General features: G+C 33.6%; 1 protein-coding gene across 6 annotated transcripts in view; it reads left to right on the top strand.

Moving 5' to 3' along the window:
• Pms1 (PMS1 homolog 1, mismatch repair system component) overlaps window positions 1-18,604 on the top strand; it is a 74,888-nt gene that overhangs the window by 29,323 nt on the left and 26,961 nt on the right. For 5 of the 6 annotated variants that reach the window (XM_071618987.1, XM_071618986.1, XM_071618989.1 and 2 more), the window contains one exon: window positions 928-1,091. The exons of the other annotated variant lie outside the window; for it this stretch is intronic. In XM_071618987.1, coding sequence (XP_071475088.1) covers window positions 928-1,091 — 164 coding nt within the window. The remainder of the gene's footprint in view (window positions 1-927; window positions 1,092-18,604) is intronic. 6 annotated transcript variants of the gene reach the window in all.

The following is an 18,604-nucleotide window of genomic DNA, read 5'->3' as shown; positions in this document are numbered from 1 at the left end:
GCTCAGTAATAGAGCACTTGCCTAGCATGTGTGAGACCCTTGGTTTAGTTACCAGTACTGCAAACAAAAGAAAACAACCACACATGGCATCTATTATACATGACAAACTTCTAGTCCTAATTTCACAGTTATTTTTTTAAACAAAAGCTTTATTTATTTTTGTATTGGGGATTGAACCCAGGGGGTGCTTTACCACTAAGCTATAATTCCAGTCCTTTTTATTTTTTATTTTGAGACAGGGTCTTTCTAAGTTGCTGAGGGTCTTGCTAAGTTGCTGGGGCTGGCCTTGAACTTTTGATCCTCTTTTTTCAGTCTCCCAAGTTGTTGAGATTACAGGCCTGTGCCTCCATGCCTGGCTAAAAAAAACTATTAACCTAATAGTTACCATTGTAAATTTTTATACCTACGTTAAGTTTTTTAGTTAAATTAATTCTTAAGTTAAAAATAATTCTTTTGTTTGATTATGCTGTGTTATGAATGTTTGTTATTGAAGATGAGGCAAATTAAACCAGTTTAGTAGATATTAATTCTGTTTGGAATTAAGGTTACCACATATGATATGTAGTCTTGTACCACCGGTATGTTGTACTTTAAAGTACAGAACAAACAACATCCTCAAGTGGTTTGAATATTAGCAGATTTTTAAAGATACTGCATTCTGGTAAGCCCATGTTTCTCTGTAGTGATAGAAATAAAATTATTGTTGTTTAGACTACATAGAAGAGATTATATTAAGCAAGTTACAAATAGAACAGTCAAGGAGGAGATCAAAATGGTTTGCAAAGGTGTATCTTCTTTGGGTTCCCAATCTTAGAGGAGAATTAGCATTTAGCAATAGAAAGGAGTAATTATGGATTATAAGTGAATTTGAAGATCTGTAAAGTTTTTTTCCAAATCTCAATATTCTTTCCTCTTATCTACCAACAGGTACAACTGTAACAGCTTTGAGATTATTTAAGAATCTACCTGTAAGAAAACAATTTTACTCCACCGCTAAAAAATGTAAAGATGAAATTAAAAAGGTCCAGGATCTCCTCATAAGTTATGGTATCCTTAGACCAGATTTAAGGATTGTTTTTGTACATAATAAGGTGAGCACTATTGAATTTTATAAAATTCTTTAAATATACAATATAACAAAGGAATAGTGTATATTATATAAATCAGATATCTAGTATGGACTGAATGTTTACCGTCCCTTTCACTACCCAATTCATTTCTTGAAAACTTAATCACCAATGTGATGGTTTTAGGATATGGAGCCTAGTGCATGAGGGCAAAGCATTCATGAATGTTGTTAGTGCTCTTATAAAAGAGACTCCAGAGAGCTGCCTTTCAGCTTCTACCATCTCAGCACACACAGTGAACCAGGAAGTTGGTCCTCACCAGACTTTTAGGATCTTGGATCCTAGCCTCCAGAACTGTGAGAAATGCATTTCTTCTATTTACAAGCCACCTGGTTTATAGTGTTTTGTAATAGTAGTCCCAAGGAAATACATAATCTTTTTTCAAAAATATAGTTCACGTTCATTTATTTTTATCTTTGTTATATAAAAAATCTATAACTTGTCAACTAATATCTGTATGAAATCTGATTAAACCTTATATTCTTAATATATAAGACCAGAGATTCCCTAAGTAGACTTTTTTATCCAAGAAATTCTTGAGCACTCCCTTTTATGAAAAGCTAAGATAGACTCTGAAAATCTTGAAGATGGGTAAGACTTGTTCTGTTCCTTTAAAGAGTGTACAATTCAGTGACATGTTTTTACCTTCTAAACTGTTTTTTTTTTGTTGTTGTTTGTTTTTGTTTTTTTAAGGAAACTACCTCATTTCTTTCCATTTTTTAGAGCAGGGCTTATAAGGAAGGGATTTCATCTTATTGCTTGATGAATTTTATGGGAAAGAAAGTTTCATGTATTTTCTGATTTTTTTTTTTTTTACAAAATTCCACATGAGCACCTTGAAATATTTAGTGGAAGGAGAGCAGAATCACACAGCAGCATGGAAGCCTCAGAGGAATAAAGAATTAACACTTGCAAGCCAGGATCTATCTAGGTGCATTAATCTCCTGTAATCCTCACAATAACAACCAAGTGAGGTGGACATTTTATCAATTTTGCAGTTGTCCTCTGAGCTGAACTCCAAGAGGTTCCATACTTTGCTTAGTGTTGAGCAACTAAAAAGTTGTTGAAATGGAATTTGAAACTTAGCATGCCTTGGAGTGCAGGTTCTGTACACTCTATTGTGTTCTCTTCCCAGTCTTTTTTAAAAAATATAAATTTATTTATTTATTTTAATTAGGTATATATGACAGCAGAATGCATTTTGATACATTGTACACAATTGCAACACAACTTTTCATTTCTCTTATTTTACATGATGCTAGATGTAGCATTGCACCACATGTGCAGTGATACATGTATAGAGGTGGTAATGCCCATCACATCCCATCATCTTTCCTGCCCCCATACCCACTCTCTTCAGCACTCTCCCCTTTGCCCAGTCACATTTCCTCCCCCGCACTCCATTATGGATCAGCATCCACTTATCAGAGAGAAGATTTGGCCTTTGGTTTTTGGGGATTGGCTTACTTCGCTTAGCATGATATTCTACAACTTCCTCCAATTACTTGCACATACCATAATTTTTTCTCTTTTAATGTTGAGTAATATTTTATTGTGTATATATACCACAGTTTCTTTATCCATTCGTCTATTGAAAGGCATTTAGGTTGGTTCTACTGCTTAGCTATTGTGAATTGTGCTGCTATAAACATTGATGTGGCTGTGTTACTATAGTATGCTGATTTTAAGTCCTTTGGGTATAGACCTAGGAGTGGATAACTGGGTCAAATGATGGTTCCATTCCAAGTTTTCTAAGGCATCTCCATACTGCTTTCCAGAGTGCTTGCACCAATTTGCAGTCCCACCAGCATAGTCCTTTTCCAAATTTCAGAATACTTAAAATAACTTTGTGAGATAAACAGCATTATCTCTGTATGAGGAATGAAGCTCAGAGTGATCAAAGGAATTGTTTCACATTTTGTACTAAGTAATAGTGCTGAGGTCAGAAGCTATTTTGTCTCAGTTTCTTTCTATTCTATGTCTTTTTTACTCATTTATCAAGAAGATTCTTTATCTTCTGACTTCAAGCCATGGTGAAATGTTTATGATCAAAATCTTTGGTCATATTAAAAGAAAAAAATTAAGACTAGTCAGCCACCTGTTCCTGTTGGCATAGAGCTCAACCAAATGATACCTTGAGATCCCTTTCAGCTCTACCATGGTATGATTCCTCAGGATGTTGATGGATAGAGGCTGGTCCTGCTAATATAAATAACCCTATGACCTCTTGATTCAGAAGACGTTAAGTAATTAAAAGTTAAATGTCTCCAAGTTAAGAAAACACCAAGATCAGAAGAAACATGGTAATCAGAAAGGGAAAACAGATGAAAAGGCTAACATGTGAGTAGAGATAGGAATTAGTTGTTCGTAAAAGAAAAGTGATTACTAAAAAGTTTTGAATGATAGACAAAATAGGATTATTGCCTCACATAATGAAAATGAGTATATCAGAATTATTTGGTTGAGATCTTGAGTTTTTATTCATTTGAAGTCAATATAAGTCTTTTAAATTTTAAAGTTTAGTGTAGGTGTTTTCTGCTGAGAATTGAAAGTAGTATTTTGTAATACACTATATTTTAGTATTTTCAGAGGACACTATTGTCTGAACTTATATTAAACAAATGCCTTTATGGCCTTCAATAATTTCTGATGCAGTTCAACTTCTGGAGCGTATGTTGAATGTTATACTATGAAAGTAATAAAAGATTATCAAAAGTCTTACAGTAAAATTGAACATTAGCTATTGTTATGCAAGGAGACAGACCATGGACTGAATTAGAACAGGCTTTTTATTTTTGAGCTCTTTTGTTGTTAGTACAGATTATTATTCTAATTTTTTGTTTTTCAGTAGTCCTGTTGTGCCTCAAGAAATGTTAAACTATATTGTTGAAACTTCCAAAATAGTATTGACATGTTATCCTCAGTCTCTTTAAATGTTGAATCCTTCAGTGCTCTTAGTCTTTTTCTTTTAAACATTGTTAACTTTCATCACTCCTTCATATGCTGTTGGGAAGGATGTTTTGGTCTTTGTTTAAAATTTAAACATGATAATATTGATGTCTTTATTTTTTTTTTCTGCTTTAGAAATCAACAATCATACTGCCCATAATATGAGAAGTCCTATTGCTATTTTGATAACTTGGATTAGATAGTGTTCCTTCTTTTTATGAAGGTTTAACCTGCCAAGACATTCTTTGAATACTGATAATGTTGATGTTCTTGCCAGTATGGTTATGTTAGAAAGAGGTATTTTTCTTCTTTCATCACCATGTTCCTTGAAAGCATATTGAATAATGAGACGGCTAAAGGAAAATAATTTACAAGTGCATTCAGTGAGTTTATTTAAAGTAGATATTATGTGGAGAATTGCTGGAGCCATTCCTTAAATGAACATTATAGTTTTCAGGTTTAATGTAAAAACTGAATCCATGTGAGGTCTTGCTATATATATTTTCATTTATAAAGTAGTTATTAAAATTTTTCTCTATGGTATTATCTGAAACCAATTTAGTATTCTTAGCTATTTCATATAAACATAAATAATTTTGTGGAACTCTAAAACATAATGTTAAATTTGTGATTTTAAATAAGGGCTATTCTCATACTTCGTAATCATTGATTTTAAGTTTTTCTTAAAATATTTGTAGTTTTAGACACTGTTTTGAAGTTTTGTTTTGTTTTGTAGTGCTGGGGATTGAATCAGGGCCTCAAACATACAAAACATATGCTCTACCACTGAGCTACATCTCCATTCCTGAATTTTGTTTCAATAATTAGAAGCCCACTGGTGTTGCAAAAGCTGAATTGGATGTATTGATTTCAGAATTTTTTAACTATTAAAAAAGAGAGTGACATGATTCAAAGAATGGCTTCCTGCCAGGTGTGATATCACACACCTGTAATCCCAGCAAGAGGATCATGAGTTCAAAGCCAGCCTCAACAGTTTAGCCAGGCCCCAAGCAATTTAGTGAGTCTCAATTGCTTGTCTTAACCCTTTCTCAAAATAAACCTAAAAAGGGCTATGGATGTGGCTCAATGGTTAAGCACCCCTGGATTCAATCCCCCCACCCCAAAGAAAAAGAATGGCTTCCCTCTTATTTCCACCTCCGTGTTACACAAGAGTGTTAAGACTTATTGGAATCAGTTCTTGTTGTGTGTATTTGTGTTTTGAGGTCTGATATAATGATAACACAACTTTGAAGGGTTGAATATTTCTGATTTCAGTCAGTCTGGGAAGAGGCAAGGACCTTAGCCAGAAATACAAAAACAGAAACCAGGTTTGATTGTGAAATGTAGTAGCCTCATTTCTAGGTTTGGTTTTCCAAGTCTCTAGGAAAACACTATTTTGTGTTTTGGATTTGGAAACACAAAAAATTTGGATTATAAACTGAAGATTAATAAGTGGTATCTTATCTATATCTGCTTCTTATAATATTCATTTTTTTATGGTATGCTTTGTTCATTGTATCCTCTTTGCCTTTTACTCAAAGCATTTTCAGTGTCCCACCTTTGTTTCAGTTGTGCTATGGGGAGGGGAGTCAAGGAGAAAAGTCTTTGCCACAATTGAACCAGTGTTAAAGATCACCCCCATCTCACCAAAGTTGAAGCAGTACAATCAGAGATTCCAAGTTAGGACCGTGACTCAACTGTTGCTTCCTTAAGAAGAAATTGTTCTTACAGTGCCAATCTAGAAAGTTTGGGTGGGTTATTTTTTTCTTTAATTGATGTAGGTGGGTGTTTCTTCAAATATATTAAAAGGTTAGCTGAATATCAATCATGCTTTTTTAATTTTAAAGGAGATTTTTGCTACTTTCAAATTAATAACTAAATTTATCAAATGGTTTTCATGTCTTTTGTTATGCTAATTTCTTTTACTTTTACCTTAATTCTTTGGAATATTGTATAGAAAAGTATATATAAAGACACATAACAAACTTATAAATGTAGTTGGTTTCTGAATTTTATGTTTAGCAACATTATTAGAGTGTATATAGAAAGTCTAATATTATCCCCTAGGAAAACTTTGATTTGCCTCAACTGTGCATGTGGCATTTTCTCCATACTTCTTGCATATCCTTTTGCTTCATTACCAGTGATTTACATTCCATCTCCAAAACCTCTTTTTTTTTTCTTTTTTCTTTTTTGGTAATTGGGAATTGAACCCAGAGGCATGTTTTACCACTGCGCTACATCCCCAGTCCTTTTTATTTTGAGATAGGATCTCATTAAATTGCTGAGTCTGGTCTCAGACTTGGATTCTCCTTCCTCAACCTCCCTAGTCACTGGGATTACAGGTGTGTGTCATTGCACCTGTCTTCAACAGCCTCTTATGGGAGGGAGGCCTGCATCTGTATCTTTTCAGAATAAGCAAAAACTTTTAGTCTCCACCTATTAACATGTACCTGAGTGTGAGCTCCAGTCCAGTAAAGGCCTCAGCTAAATACCTAGACTTTGTGATCCAAATCAAAACAAATCCATCATAAAGTCATACCTGACAGTTTTGGTCTGAAGTGACTTTAACTCTTCTTAATTTCTGTGGTTTTTATTGTTAGCATTTAATAATCACTCAAGTTTTCATATGTTGAGTGTTCTTATGCTTTCATATCTTCTCACTTCTACTGTAAACTCCTGCAGACTACAAGCTATGATATACGCCTTCCAAAGCACCTACTCAAGGCTCTGTGTCTAGTATATAGAAGGAAGCTCTAGGATAGGAGAATGAATACTTTATTAAAGAATAAGATATTTGAGGGGCTAGGGTTGTGGCTCAGTGGTAGAGCGCTTGCCTGGCATGCATGAGGCATTGGGTTCGATTCTCAGCACCACATACAAATAAATAAAATAAAGGTCCATCAACAACTTAAATTTAAAAATAAAAATAGAATAAGGTATTTGAATTTGAGCATTATATTAAGCAAAATAAGTCACATCAGTCAAGGGTCATTTGTTTTCTCTCATGTGAAAGCTAGAGAGAAAAAAGGAAAGGGAATTTCATTAAAAAAAAAAAAAAAGCGGGGGGAGATCAGTAGAAAAGGAAGGAAGGGGACCACAGGGAGGGAAAAGAAAGATACTAGAGAACAAAACTGACCAAATTGTATGTTTCTACTCTGTGCATATATAATGAGTCCCACTATTATGTATAATTATAAGACACCAATAAAAATGATTTTAAAAATTAGGAAATGTGAACTTTAGCTTATCCTTTACATTTTCAACATTTAAGTCATTGAGCAATCCACTCAAACCATTGCAGTCACATAAAGAAAATAGTAATGGGACAGGATTAAAAACACTATTTGCTGTAAAATATTCAAAAAAATTTAATCACACACCTGATTTGATTACAGCCTAAGAGAATTATGGGAACAAACTTAAGCCCAGGATTACATTGTGTACTTAATATCAGTTGAAGTAGGATAGGCACAAAGAGTCTCTGAAAAAAATCCCTATAAATGAGGAAAATTTTCTGATATGGACAAAAAGAAAGACTTCTCCATAGGTTTTCATTGGTAGGGGTCAGATGAAAGTCCAAAGCAATGTGGTATAAAACCACTGCTCTGTAAATCTTACTCTCCCTTTCTATATGTCTTAATTTTTTTGTTAGTCTTTTTTAGTCTCATGACTTATGTATCAGTCATATATAAGTGACTCGTAAATTTTTATTTTATTCTGTACCTGTCCCCTAAAGTTTACACTCACGGATTCATCTACCACTCTAGTTATCTCTCTTTGGGTATCTAGTAATAGGCTTCTTACACTTAACATGTAAAAAATTCAGGTTCTTATCTTCCCTCCCAGACTTTTTTCTGCCTCCTTCCCTGTAAGTATATACAAACCCTCTTTTTCCAGTTGGCAAACCAAAAAGCCTTTTAGGCTTATTCTTGGCTACCAATTCCCTTCACTCTAATCCGATTCAAGAGTAAATTCTTTATATCTGCTTTCAAAAATTTCCATGTTTATGACAACCAGTGTGGTGCAAGCCACCACCTTATTTTACCTGAATTCTTGTATGTATTCTAATTGGAACTCCCTAATTCCTTCACTGCCCTCTTCAATCTATTTTCTGCCCACCAATCCTGGGGAGGGGGCAGTGTAAGTCAGATCATATAAATTCTCTTTAGTCAATTTCCATTTCATTGAGAGTAAAATTAAAGTCTTCACAGATGGACTGCAAATTCTATAGCAGCAGTTAATAAACTGTTTCTGCAAAAATCCAGATAGTATGTATTTTAGGTTTTGTAGGCCAATGAGTTTTTATTGCCATTATTCATCTCTTCATTTGTAGCATGAAAGCATCCCTGAACAATAAAACTTTGCTTACAAAAATCAGGCAGTGGGCTTAATCTGGCTCTTTGGCTGTATTTTGCAAACCTCTTTTCTTGATCACTTTGCTTCTTTTCTTAGAATCAGTCACAATTTGAACTCAGGACTGATGGATTTGCAATAAGTTTCTTTGCCTAGAACGTTCACCCTCTCCTTATATCTGGTTCAGTTCTCATCTTTTACATCTCAAACTTTTTCAGTGAGGCTTTCTTTATCAACCCTAAAATTGCAACCATTTTCCCTGCCTCACACATATTTTCCTTAAGATTCACTACTATCAAATATATATAGTCTTGATTTATTGTCTTTATTTCCTTCTCTAGCATATAATTTCCATGATGAAGAGGATTTTTTACTGTTTCATAACTGCCATATTTCTAGTGCATTCAATAAATGTGATTAAGGGCTGAGATCAGGAGTACTTCACCACTTTGGTGGCACTATCCCATAGTGACCTGTGAGCATAGGTATTAAAGCACCTGAGAACTATAGGCAGATGGTATCATTGAACATTAAAGATAGCAACTGAACAGAGAGATAAAGCAGAAAAAATGAGCTCTCATACTCAACACTTCCTTCTCCTTTTGGTTGAGACTCATAGAAAATGAAAAAAAAGAGAGCTGAGTTTTTCCACTTGGCAGGTGGGCATTTATTAATTCACTGGGGTAGGAACAACCTATAAAAGTGACAGGATTGATATTAAAGATACTGAGCATTTTTTTTTCTGTATTCTGTTGGCCATTTATATTTCTTTGAGAAGTCTTCGTTCAGATCATTTGCCCATTTTTTGATTGGGTTATTCTTTTATTACTTCTTTTGAGTTCTTTATATATTCTGGATTGTAAATTTCTGTTGGATAAATAACTTGAAACAATTTTCTCCCATCTGTAGGTTGTCTCTTCACATACCATGCAGATATCCTGGGAAGTGCAAAGAACTTCTCTGCCTGTTTGCTATGCAGATCCTAGATCTATCATCTGTTTAGACTGTACTTCTGCAAAGTGCCGATTCCTGTGCAAGTGGTGCTCACTGGGACTATACCTCTCACCTCTATACCTGCCTCCTATGCTGTTATGTCTTTGGTACTAGGGAGCTTTGTTTCACCTTCAGTTCTACTGTCCAAAATCTCTGGCTTTCTCCAAGTCTTTGACGATTCACTACTAGTAAACTTCAGCATTCTCTCATGGTCACCCATCTCCATACACAGCTATTCTCTAGATTTTTTTATTCTGTCTTTTGGAGAAGCAGGCATGTGAATGGTGCTTCTAACCTATCATCTTGAAACCTTCCTGAAATTTTAAAAATAGATTGTTGGGAATCATTAAAACCTTTTGAAGCAGAGAAGTAACCTGATCAAGGTGTTTAACCTGACAATTAGTTTGGCACTAGTCTTCGGGAAGGAGTTATGAGAAACTGTAAATAGGAGCACTATTTAAGAAACTGGTATACTATCATAGGCAATAAGGGCCTGAATCAGGATAAATACATCAGGCATGTGAAGCACAAAGTGTCTGATAGCTATTAAAAGGGAGAATCAATGAGACTGATTGACTGACTGCATGTGGAAAACAGAGAACATAATAGATTTTTAAATGTCTGATTAATATAACTTATTGCTTAGGGAAATGATAGTACTACATCCTGGTTTAAATCTTCAAGTGAATGCATCTGACTTTCTCCTTTAATATGTAGTTCTCATCATGAGTTACCCTGACATAGTTTTGATCTTATTCCAAAAAGAAGCTTAACATAATTTTGATCTCCAAAAAGAAGTTTCTAGAAATAAAACTTTTTAAAAATGAAATTGTTATCTATCATTAGGGAGTTTTTGTTAACCAATCAGTTTAGAGAGAAAAGTGAATGACTATAGGCTAGATGTTATTTGTTAGCCTTTGTAGACTTGTTAACAACAACAACAACAAAAAAGCCCAGAACTACAGAAATAAAGAACTATATTGTTGGCACATTTGTTTGAACAAAATAAGACTTATGAGAAGGATAAGATAAGAAAAAAGCTAGCTGATGGGAGTTTTGGAAGCTCAGAATCTGTGGGTTTAGTCTCATTCTGCAGGAGAGCCATGTGGGTAATGGAGTTTTGTTGCAGAATAGATGGTTTGGGTAGCTTCATTTATAATGAGTTATGGAGAGTTTAACAGCAAGTACAGAGAAGAAACAAAATGTAATAGATAAGGTGTTCCATTCAATGAGAATAAGAAAATGAAGGCTGAAATCATATTTTCTTATAAAGCAATAGCAACTCGATATCCTTTTATGTGAATAAGGGAGGAATTAGCAGTTGCCTTAGGGCTCCAAGATAAAGACTTGATCAGACAGCCTGATCCAAATGATTTTCTGAAGTACAGATAATGTAGAAGCAGAGAAAACGACTTCAAATACTGTTATGTTTTGGTGGTGGTAACATATACTTACTAACCTTAGGGCTGTTTGAAAACATAGGCAGTCAACTTTGGAAGGCCAGTTATTATAATATTTGCATTCATTATTTAATCAGTCTCTTAGTCCTAAAACATTTTATGCATTTTTTTCATTTTACATATTTTAAATAAGAACTGCAAAATAGATATTATCTCTATGAAAAGCTTCTGAATATTATTACTTAAATGTCAAGTTCAACCCTCTTTTTCTTCCTGCTTTGTTTTGGAAAACAGGGAAAGGATGTTTTCACTTCGAGGTCTAAAAACACTAGCTCCTTTTTCTTCCTCTTTGTGAAAGTTAAGTAAATTTATTGTTTAATTTACTTCTCATTGGTTAGTTTTGAGGATTTTTTTTCCCTTATACTTGTAATGATCTGTATTTAATTTAAAGCTTGAGTTAGCCAATGTAAAAAACAATTTGCTTTCTTTCAGTTGAATATTGTTAGCTAATATTAGAAGCAAATTTACTTTCAATTGGGTAATTAATTTTTTATACATATTTACATTACATTAGATTTTGCTTATAAGTTGTGATTATGATATATTTTAAAAAATCTGAATCCAACACTCTCCCCCCCCCAAAAAAAAAAAAAAAAAACTGCTTACATGTAGAACTATGTGACAGTCTTCTCTTATAGGATGAGAATTATTTCTAAGATTTTTTTCCTTTATCTGCTATAATTAGAAATGCTTCAAGTCTTCAATATTTGTAATCTTGATGGGAAAAGTATATTACTCATAGAACTTCTAGAGACTACCCACAATCTTCCTTTCATCCTGAGGAAGGATTTATTTAACTATTAAGAAAATCAAGCATTAGACAAGTATGATTTCTAATTCTGAACTTCATGTTATTACTAACTGGTTATATTACTTGTCTAGGCTTCAATGTCATTGTCTTTAAAATGGAATAATAGTATCAAGATAGCAGAAGTTTTCAAAATAAAATAAAGCATTCTTAGCCCAGGGTCTACCATGTAATTGCTTAGTAAATGTGCATTGTTACTGTTTCTGATATTGTGAATTTTATTAAAATATGATTAGATTTAAAAGACTATGGGCTGAAGTTGTGGCTCAGAGTGCTTGCCTAGCACATTTGAGCCCCACTAGGTTTGATCATCAGAACCACATAAAAATAAATAAATAAAATAAAGATATGTGTCCATCTACATCTAAATATATTTTTAAAAAAAGATTATTAGAGGAGATAGCCTTAGAAATAATTCTCGAGAAACACCAAGTGGTTAAAGGTGTTCAAAGCAGGGGAAACAACATGTACAATAGCAGGGAGTCATCAGAGGTCAGAGAAAGCTGTTGCAAGAAAAGAGATGATAAGATTAGAAAGATCACTTGGGTCTAGATTCGGAAAAATCTCGTGTACCTTACATGGGAATGTGAACCACCTGTAGTGTGGCCGAGAAGGAACCAAATGAGAAGTTCATTTGGAGATTAACAAAATAAGAATTCCCATGGCAATGGAGGATGTACCAAATGTGTTTAATCCTTAGTAAGACTGTAGAAGCTGATTCAGTAGTCTGAGCAGTTGTACAGGACATGGAGGGGAGGGTTTAGGCAAGAAAAACATCTCTGATATAGATGATATGATTTGCTTACCATTTGAAAATAATCTTTCTTGTTTTAAAACACTGCTGAGAAATGTGTCACCATAGTCTATCTTTGATAGTTATGTAAAGTAATTCTTCTAAATTTTATTTAATTTTTAAATTGCACATTTATGAAAATATTTCTCCCATCTTTGTTTCTCATTTGCCTAGCTTCTTTAGTTCCCATCCCTTCTATAAGTAAAATGTCTATCACCAGGTATTTGTAGCCTTGAGGAAAAATGTTCTGTTCACCCAATGTATATGTAATAAAATAAAAAAATATAAGTGAAAGCCAAGGCTGTTTTGTAATGCTGGTCTTCTAGCTATAAATTCTTGTAACTTTTGTTTATCATGGAAGGTTTTTATTTCATCTTCAAATCTGAAGCTTAATTTTGCTGGATACAAGATTCTTGGTTGGCACCCATTATCTTTTAGAGCTTGAAATATGTTATTCCAGGATCTTTTAGCTTTCAGGGTCTGTGTTGAAAAAATCTGCCATTATCCCTATATGTAATCTGATTCCTTTCTCTTTTGGCTTTTAAAATTCTCTCCTTATTCTGTATGTTGGCCATTTTCATTATAATGTGTCTTGGTGTGGATCTGTTGTGATTTTGCACATTCGGCGTCCTGTAGGCTTCTTGAATTTGGATTTCCATTTCATTCTTCATGTCTGGAAAGTTTTCTGATATTATTTCATTGAACATATTGCTTATTCCTTTGGTTTGGACCTCTATGCCTTATAAGAGTCTAATCATATTAATGCTTATTATGTTTATAGAAAATAGATTTTTAAAAATAATACTATTGCTATTGTGATGAAATAATCCATAATTTTATTTTGGATTTAAACCATTTAGCAATTTCTTAGCTGCTAATGTTGTATTTGTGTCACTGCCCTTTTCTGAACCAGAGATATTATAAATATATACAGGAGCAGTAGATATCGATGCAATTATGTTAACTTGTTAAATACCTTGAAAAAAAGGTAAAAATTTGGGCTTTTTAAAAAAATATATATTTATTTTAGTTGTAAATGGACCTTTATGTTATTTATGTGCGGTACTGAGACTCAAACCCAGGGCCTCACACATGCTAGGCAAGTGCTCTACCACTGAGCCACAACCCCAGCCCCAGAATTTGGGCTTTTAAGAAATTCTGTTGTGAGTTTAATACATTTATGCATATAATTTGCAAGAAAAATTTAGTTGCTTAGTCCATTTTCTGCTGGATAAATTATAGACAGTAGGTTATTTGACTCATGCTTCTGCAGACCGGGAATCCCCAAAACGAGGAGTCGAACCTGGTAAGGGCCTTCTTACTGCATCATAACATGGAAAGTGAGTATGAGAGACAGAGAAAATTGAACTGAACTCATCCTTTTAACAAGTGTAAACCCGAGATAACTAATGAACTCAGTTTGTACACATTAATCCAAACGTGAGGGTAGTGCTCTAACCAGTTCTAAAGTTTCTACCTCTGTTAGGATAGCAATGAAATTTCAACATGAGTTTTGGAGGAGATATTGAAACTATGAGTTGCATTTGAAGCCAGTAGAATATACTCTTTTATTTCATACTGTAAAAGGGGAGTCATCTGTATCAACATGCTATATCAGCATTATCTATATGTAACCTGCTTTTCTCTGTGTAACAGATTGCTTTTACAATTGGGGTTTACTAATTAAATACTGAATAACCTCATCTAACTTCATTTTCTTCAAATAGTGTTTGTCAATGAAGTAAGAACAGGGACAAGATATATTTGGCTAAGTTCAATCAAACCTAAAATGGTGTACATGTAATAATATATTTTTGATTGAGGCATTTTTGCACTGTCATCATACTGACCAGAGTCAGATTCTTACTTGGCACATTCAGATGCTCCAACTTTGTGTGACCTAGATAGAAAACATATGGAGGGTTGTGTGTATTTTTAGCTTGTTAAGCTTTTAGCCTAAGGGAAAGATACACAAAAAACTTCAGAAAGTAAAAAGTTAATCTGTTTTTGAAAATAACATAGGATTTATAAGATGGTAGAGAAAGCAAACTAAAAACTATATTTTCTGTAGAACATATAAATTAATTTAATTATAAAATCTAATTTCTTCTGGATTCTCAATATTTACTATATGTAATGGTTTAGCTTTTTAATAATGGATTCTGTTTTGAAACTAAGGAGTGCCTAAGTAATAGTGAAGATTTTACTTATCAACAGCTCTTTTTATCCATTTCTTGCTAGTTCAAGTGTAACTAGTTTGGAAAATGTTCCTAAATTAACCTCCTTGATCTGATGCAGTAATTACCTAGTGTGAAATAATTCTTCCAAGCTATGAGCAGTGCACTTAAAAAATATTTTTAAAATCATATTTCTTGCTCTATTTCACACCATTCCTAGAACCTGTTTCCTGAAGTGGTCTTTTTTCAATTCAGTATAGTAACTGTTCAGCAAATCATGCAGTGGATTAGAAGCCATGCATTAATCAGCAACTAACGTTTTATTTTTCTAATGTAAACTAAATAATATAACGTTTATATTAGTAGTATCATAGATTTTGTACTTAATTTAATGCAGGAATTTTAAAATATTTGTGGTTCAAAATATTTTCTTGCTATTTTAAATATATATGCCATTGTGGGTGTGGCTCAGAGGTAGAGTGCTTGCCTAGCATGTTTAAGGTCCTGAGTTTAATCCCCAGTACTCAAAAAGGAAAAAAGAAAAATATGTGTGTGGTCAATATCAGAGAGCTGGCATATCTTTAAAAATTTATAGTTTTTGTGAATAAATTTTTTATCATGTAATAATTCCTTATTATACGGAATTTTTGGATATTTAATTCCCATATATTTGCAGATTATTCAGAACCTTATCAACTTACTGTTATTTTGAATATTGTCCCTTAAGTTACCAGCTACTGGCTGGCTTAAAACAGTAAGCCACAATAGCAGAAGCTAGTATTTCTTTATCTTTTCAGAGGTGTAAGTACATGTGCACACAGTGATTACAATGGAAGTTCCTCAAATAATTAAACATGATTACCTTGTGGCTCCTCAGTCCTACTCCTAGGTATATACCCAAGAGAAATGAAAACACATGTCCATACAAAAATGCACACAAGAATATTTATAGCAGTATCAATTACAAAAGCCCAGAAGAAGAAACAACCGAAATACCTGTCAGCTGATAGAAGTATCATTCAAATATATATCTGTATAATGGAATATTATTTAGTCATTTAAAAGGAATGCAGCAGTGATATTATATGTTTAAACCTTAAAAATATTTTGCAAAGTGCTAGGAAAAGACTACATATTGTATGATTCCATTTACATGAATACCTAAAGTGGGCAAATTCATAAAGTAGATTAGTGATTGTAAGGTGATGGATAAGGAACTCACTGCTAATAGACAAGAGATTTCTCTTTTTAGTGATTAAGATGTTCTAAAATGAGATTGTGATTCTTACACAACTATAAATACACTAAAACCCATTGATTTGTAAACTGAAGGTATATAAATTGTGCAATATGTAGATTAAACTTATTAAAAGAAGAAAGAGTATTGCCTTGGACTTTTTAATGTAAAGTAGTGGGCAAAGTCTATAGTTATTAGCAGGTTCAAAGATATGGCAACCAGTACTCTTTTCTTCTTGTTTGTTTACTCTGTTTTATATTTTATTATGGTTTTTATTAGTGCATTATAATCATACATATTATTTGGGTTCACTGTGACAAAATATTCATGTATGCACATATCATACTTTGTTCATTTCATTTTCCAGTACTTTCTGTTTCCCATCTCTCCTCCTTCCCCCCATCCCCTTTCTCTACTCTTCCGTTTATAATTTATTTTAGTTGGTACATTACAGAGATTCATTGTGATATATTCATACATGAACATAGGATAATTTGATGAATTTTATTCCATATTTCTTCTCCTTTCCCATGTCTTCTCCCATTCCCTTGATTCCCTTTCTCTTCTCTACTATTCTCCCTCCTATTTTCATGAGACACCCTACACCCTTTTCTATAGATTCCCATTTCCTGTCTTTGTATGAGAGAAAACTTTTACCCTTGACTTTCTGAGTCTGGCTTATTTCACTTAGAATGATCATCTCCAGTTCTACCCATTTACCAACAAAGGACATATTATTGTTTGTTATGGCTGAGTGGAACTCCATTGTGTATATAAACTCCACATTTTCATTATCCATTCATTTGTTGACAGACACCTAGGCTGGTTCCATAACTTGGCCATTGTGAATTGCACTGCTACAAACATTGGAATGCATTTATTACTAGAGTATTTTTATTTCAGTTCTTTTGGATAAATATCAAGGAGTGGGATAGCTGGGTCCTGTGGTAATTCTATTCCTAGTCTTTTGTGGAACCTCTATACTGATTTCCATATTGGTTGTACTAATTTATAGTCACACTAACAATGTGTAAGTGTTCCTTTCTCCCCACATCCTCGTCAGCATTTATTATTATTTCTATTCCTGATGATTGTCTTTCTAACTAGCAGTCCACTAAAAATGTTGAACATTTGCTGGTCATTTGCATTTATTCTTTTGAAAACTGTTTGTTTAGTTCACTTCCCATTTATTGATTGGACTGATTGAGGTGTGTGTGGGTATGTGTGTATGTGAAGTTTTTTTAAGTTCATTATACTTTGGATATTAATCCTCTGTTAGAAGAATACCTGGCAAAGATATTCTCCCATTCTGTCATCTTCTCTGCATGCTCTTGTTTCCTTTGCTGTCAGAAGCTTTTTAATTTGATCCCATTCCACTTTTCAATTCTTGGTTTATTTCTTGAGCTTCAGGGGTCTTACTAAGGAAGTCAGTGCCTGCATCTATATCTTAGAGTGTTGATCCTGTGTTTTCTTCTCGCAGTTGCAGTGTTTCCAGTCTAATTTCTAGGTCTTTGATCCAGTTTGAATTGACTTTTGTGCAGAGTTATAGGTAGAGATCTAGTTTCATTCTTCCACATATGGATATCCAGTTTTCCCAGCACCATTTGTTTAAAAAGCTATGTTTTCTGCGATGTATATTTTTGGCAACTTTGTCAAAGATGAGATGGCTGTACATATGTAGATTTGTCTCTGTATTCTATCTGTTCCAGTTAGTTTTCATGTCTGCTTATATGCAAACATCATGCTGGTTTTGTCACTATAGCTCTGTAGTATAATTTGAGATTGGTTATTGTGATACTTTGATCCTTGTTCTTATTGTTTAGAATTGTTTTGTCTATTCTATGTCTTTTTTTCTTTCATAAAAATTTTAGGACCTTATTTTTTCTAGTTTTGTGAAGAGTACCATTAGTATTTTGATGGAGATTCCATTGAATCTGTATTTCACTTTTGGTAGAATGGCCATTTTAACTATTAAATCTGTCAATCCAAGAACAGAACTATTAAATCTGTCCAGTCTTCTAATGTCTTATCCCTTCTTGGTTAGATTTATTCTGAGGTTTTTGGTTTGGGGGCTTTTCTTTGGTGGGGTGTGAGGAATTGAGATTATTGTGAATAGAAGTGTTTTCCTGATTTCTTTTTCATCAGGTTCATTATTGGGATATAGAAAACTTCTTATATTTGAATGTTGGAGTTTTTTTATCCAGCTAATTTGCTGAATTTATCAGCTCTAGAAATCTGGTGGAGTTTTGGGGTCTTCTAAGTATAGATAAAATTATATCATTGGCAAACAAATAATTTGACTTCTGTTTGTATTCCTTAATTTTCTTCTCTTGCTTAATTGCTCTGACTGAATTTACAAAGTATGCTGCCGCAGTCCGGCTGCAGCAAAATAACCGGGGGGTGACGAACAACTTGTGTACATTGATACAGCAGGAGTGGGAGCCGTTTATTCTAGGACAGGAGGGTTATATATACATTCCACACAGCTTATCTTAATTAACATAAACTAGATACAGCAGTCAACCAATAAGGAATCTCCACACTTAATGGCTTGCTGGCGTTACTTCACAAACCACTCCCTCTGGCAAAATGCCAGGCGCTATCTTGACTTGTTTACAGACCCTAACAGTATGCATTGAATAACAGTGGTGAAAGTGGACATCATAGGCTTGTTTCTGATTTTAATAGAAATGCTTTCAGCTTT

Source organism: Marmota flaviventris, chromosome 11, assembly GCF_047511675.1.
Source record: "Marmota flaviventris isolate mMarFla1 chromosome 11, mMarFla1.hap1, whole genome shotgun sequence".
NCBI lineage: Eukaryota > Metazoa > Chordata > Mammalia > Rodentia > Sciuridae > Marmota > Marmota flaviventris.
The sequence above is the reverse complement of the archived record's forward strand: the minus strand, read 5'-3'. Positions and strand labels throughout refer to the sequence as shown.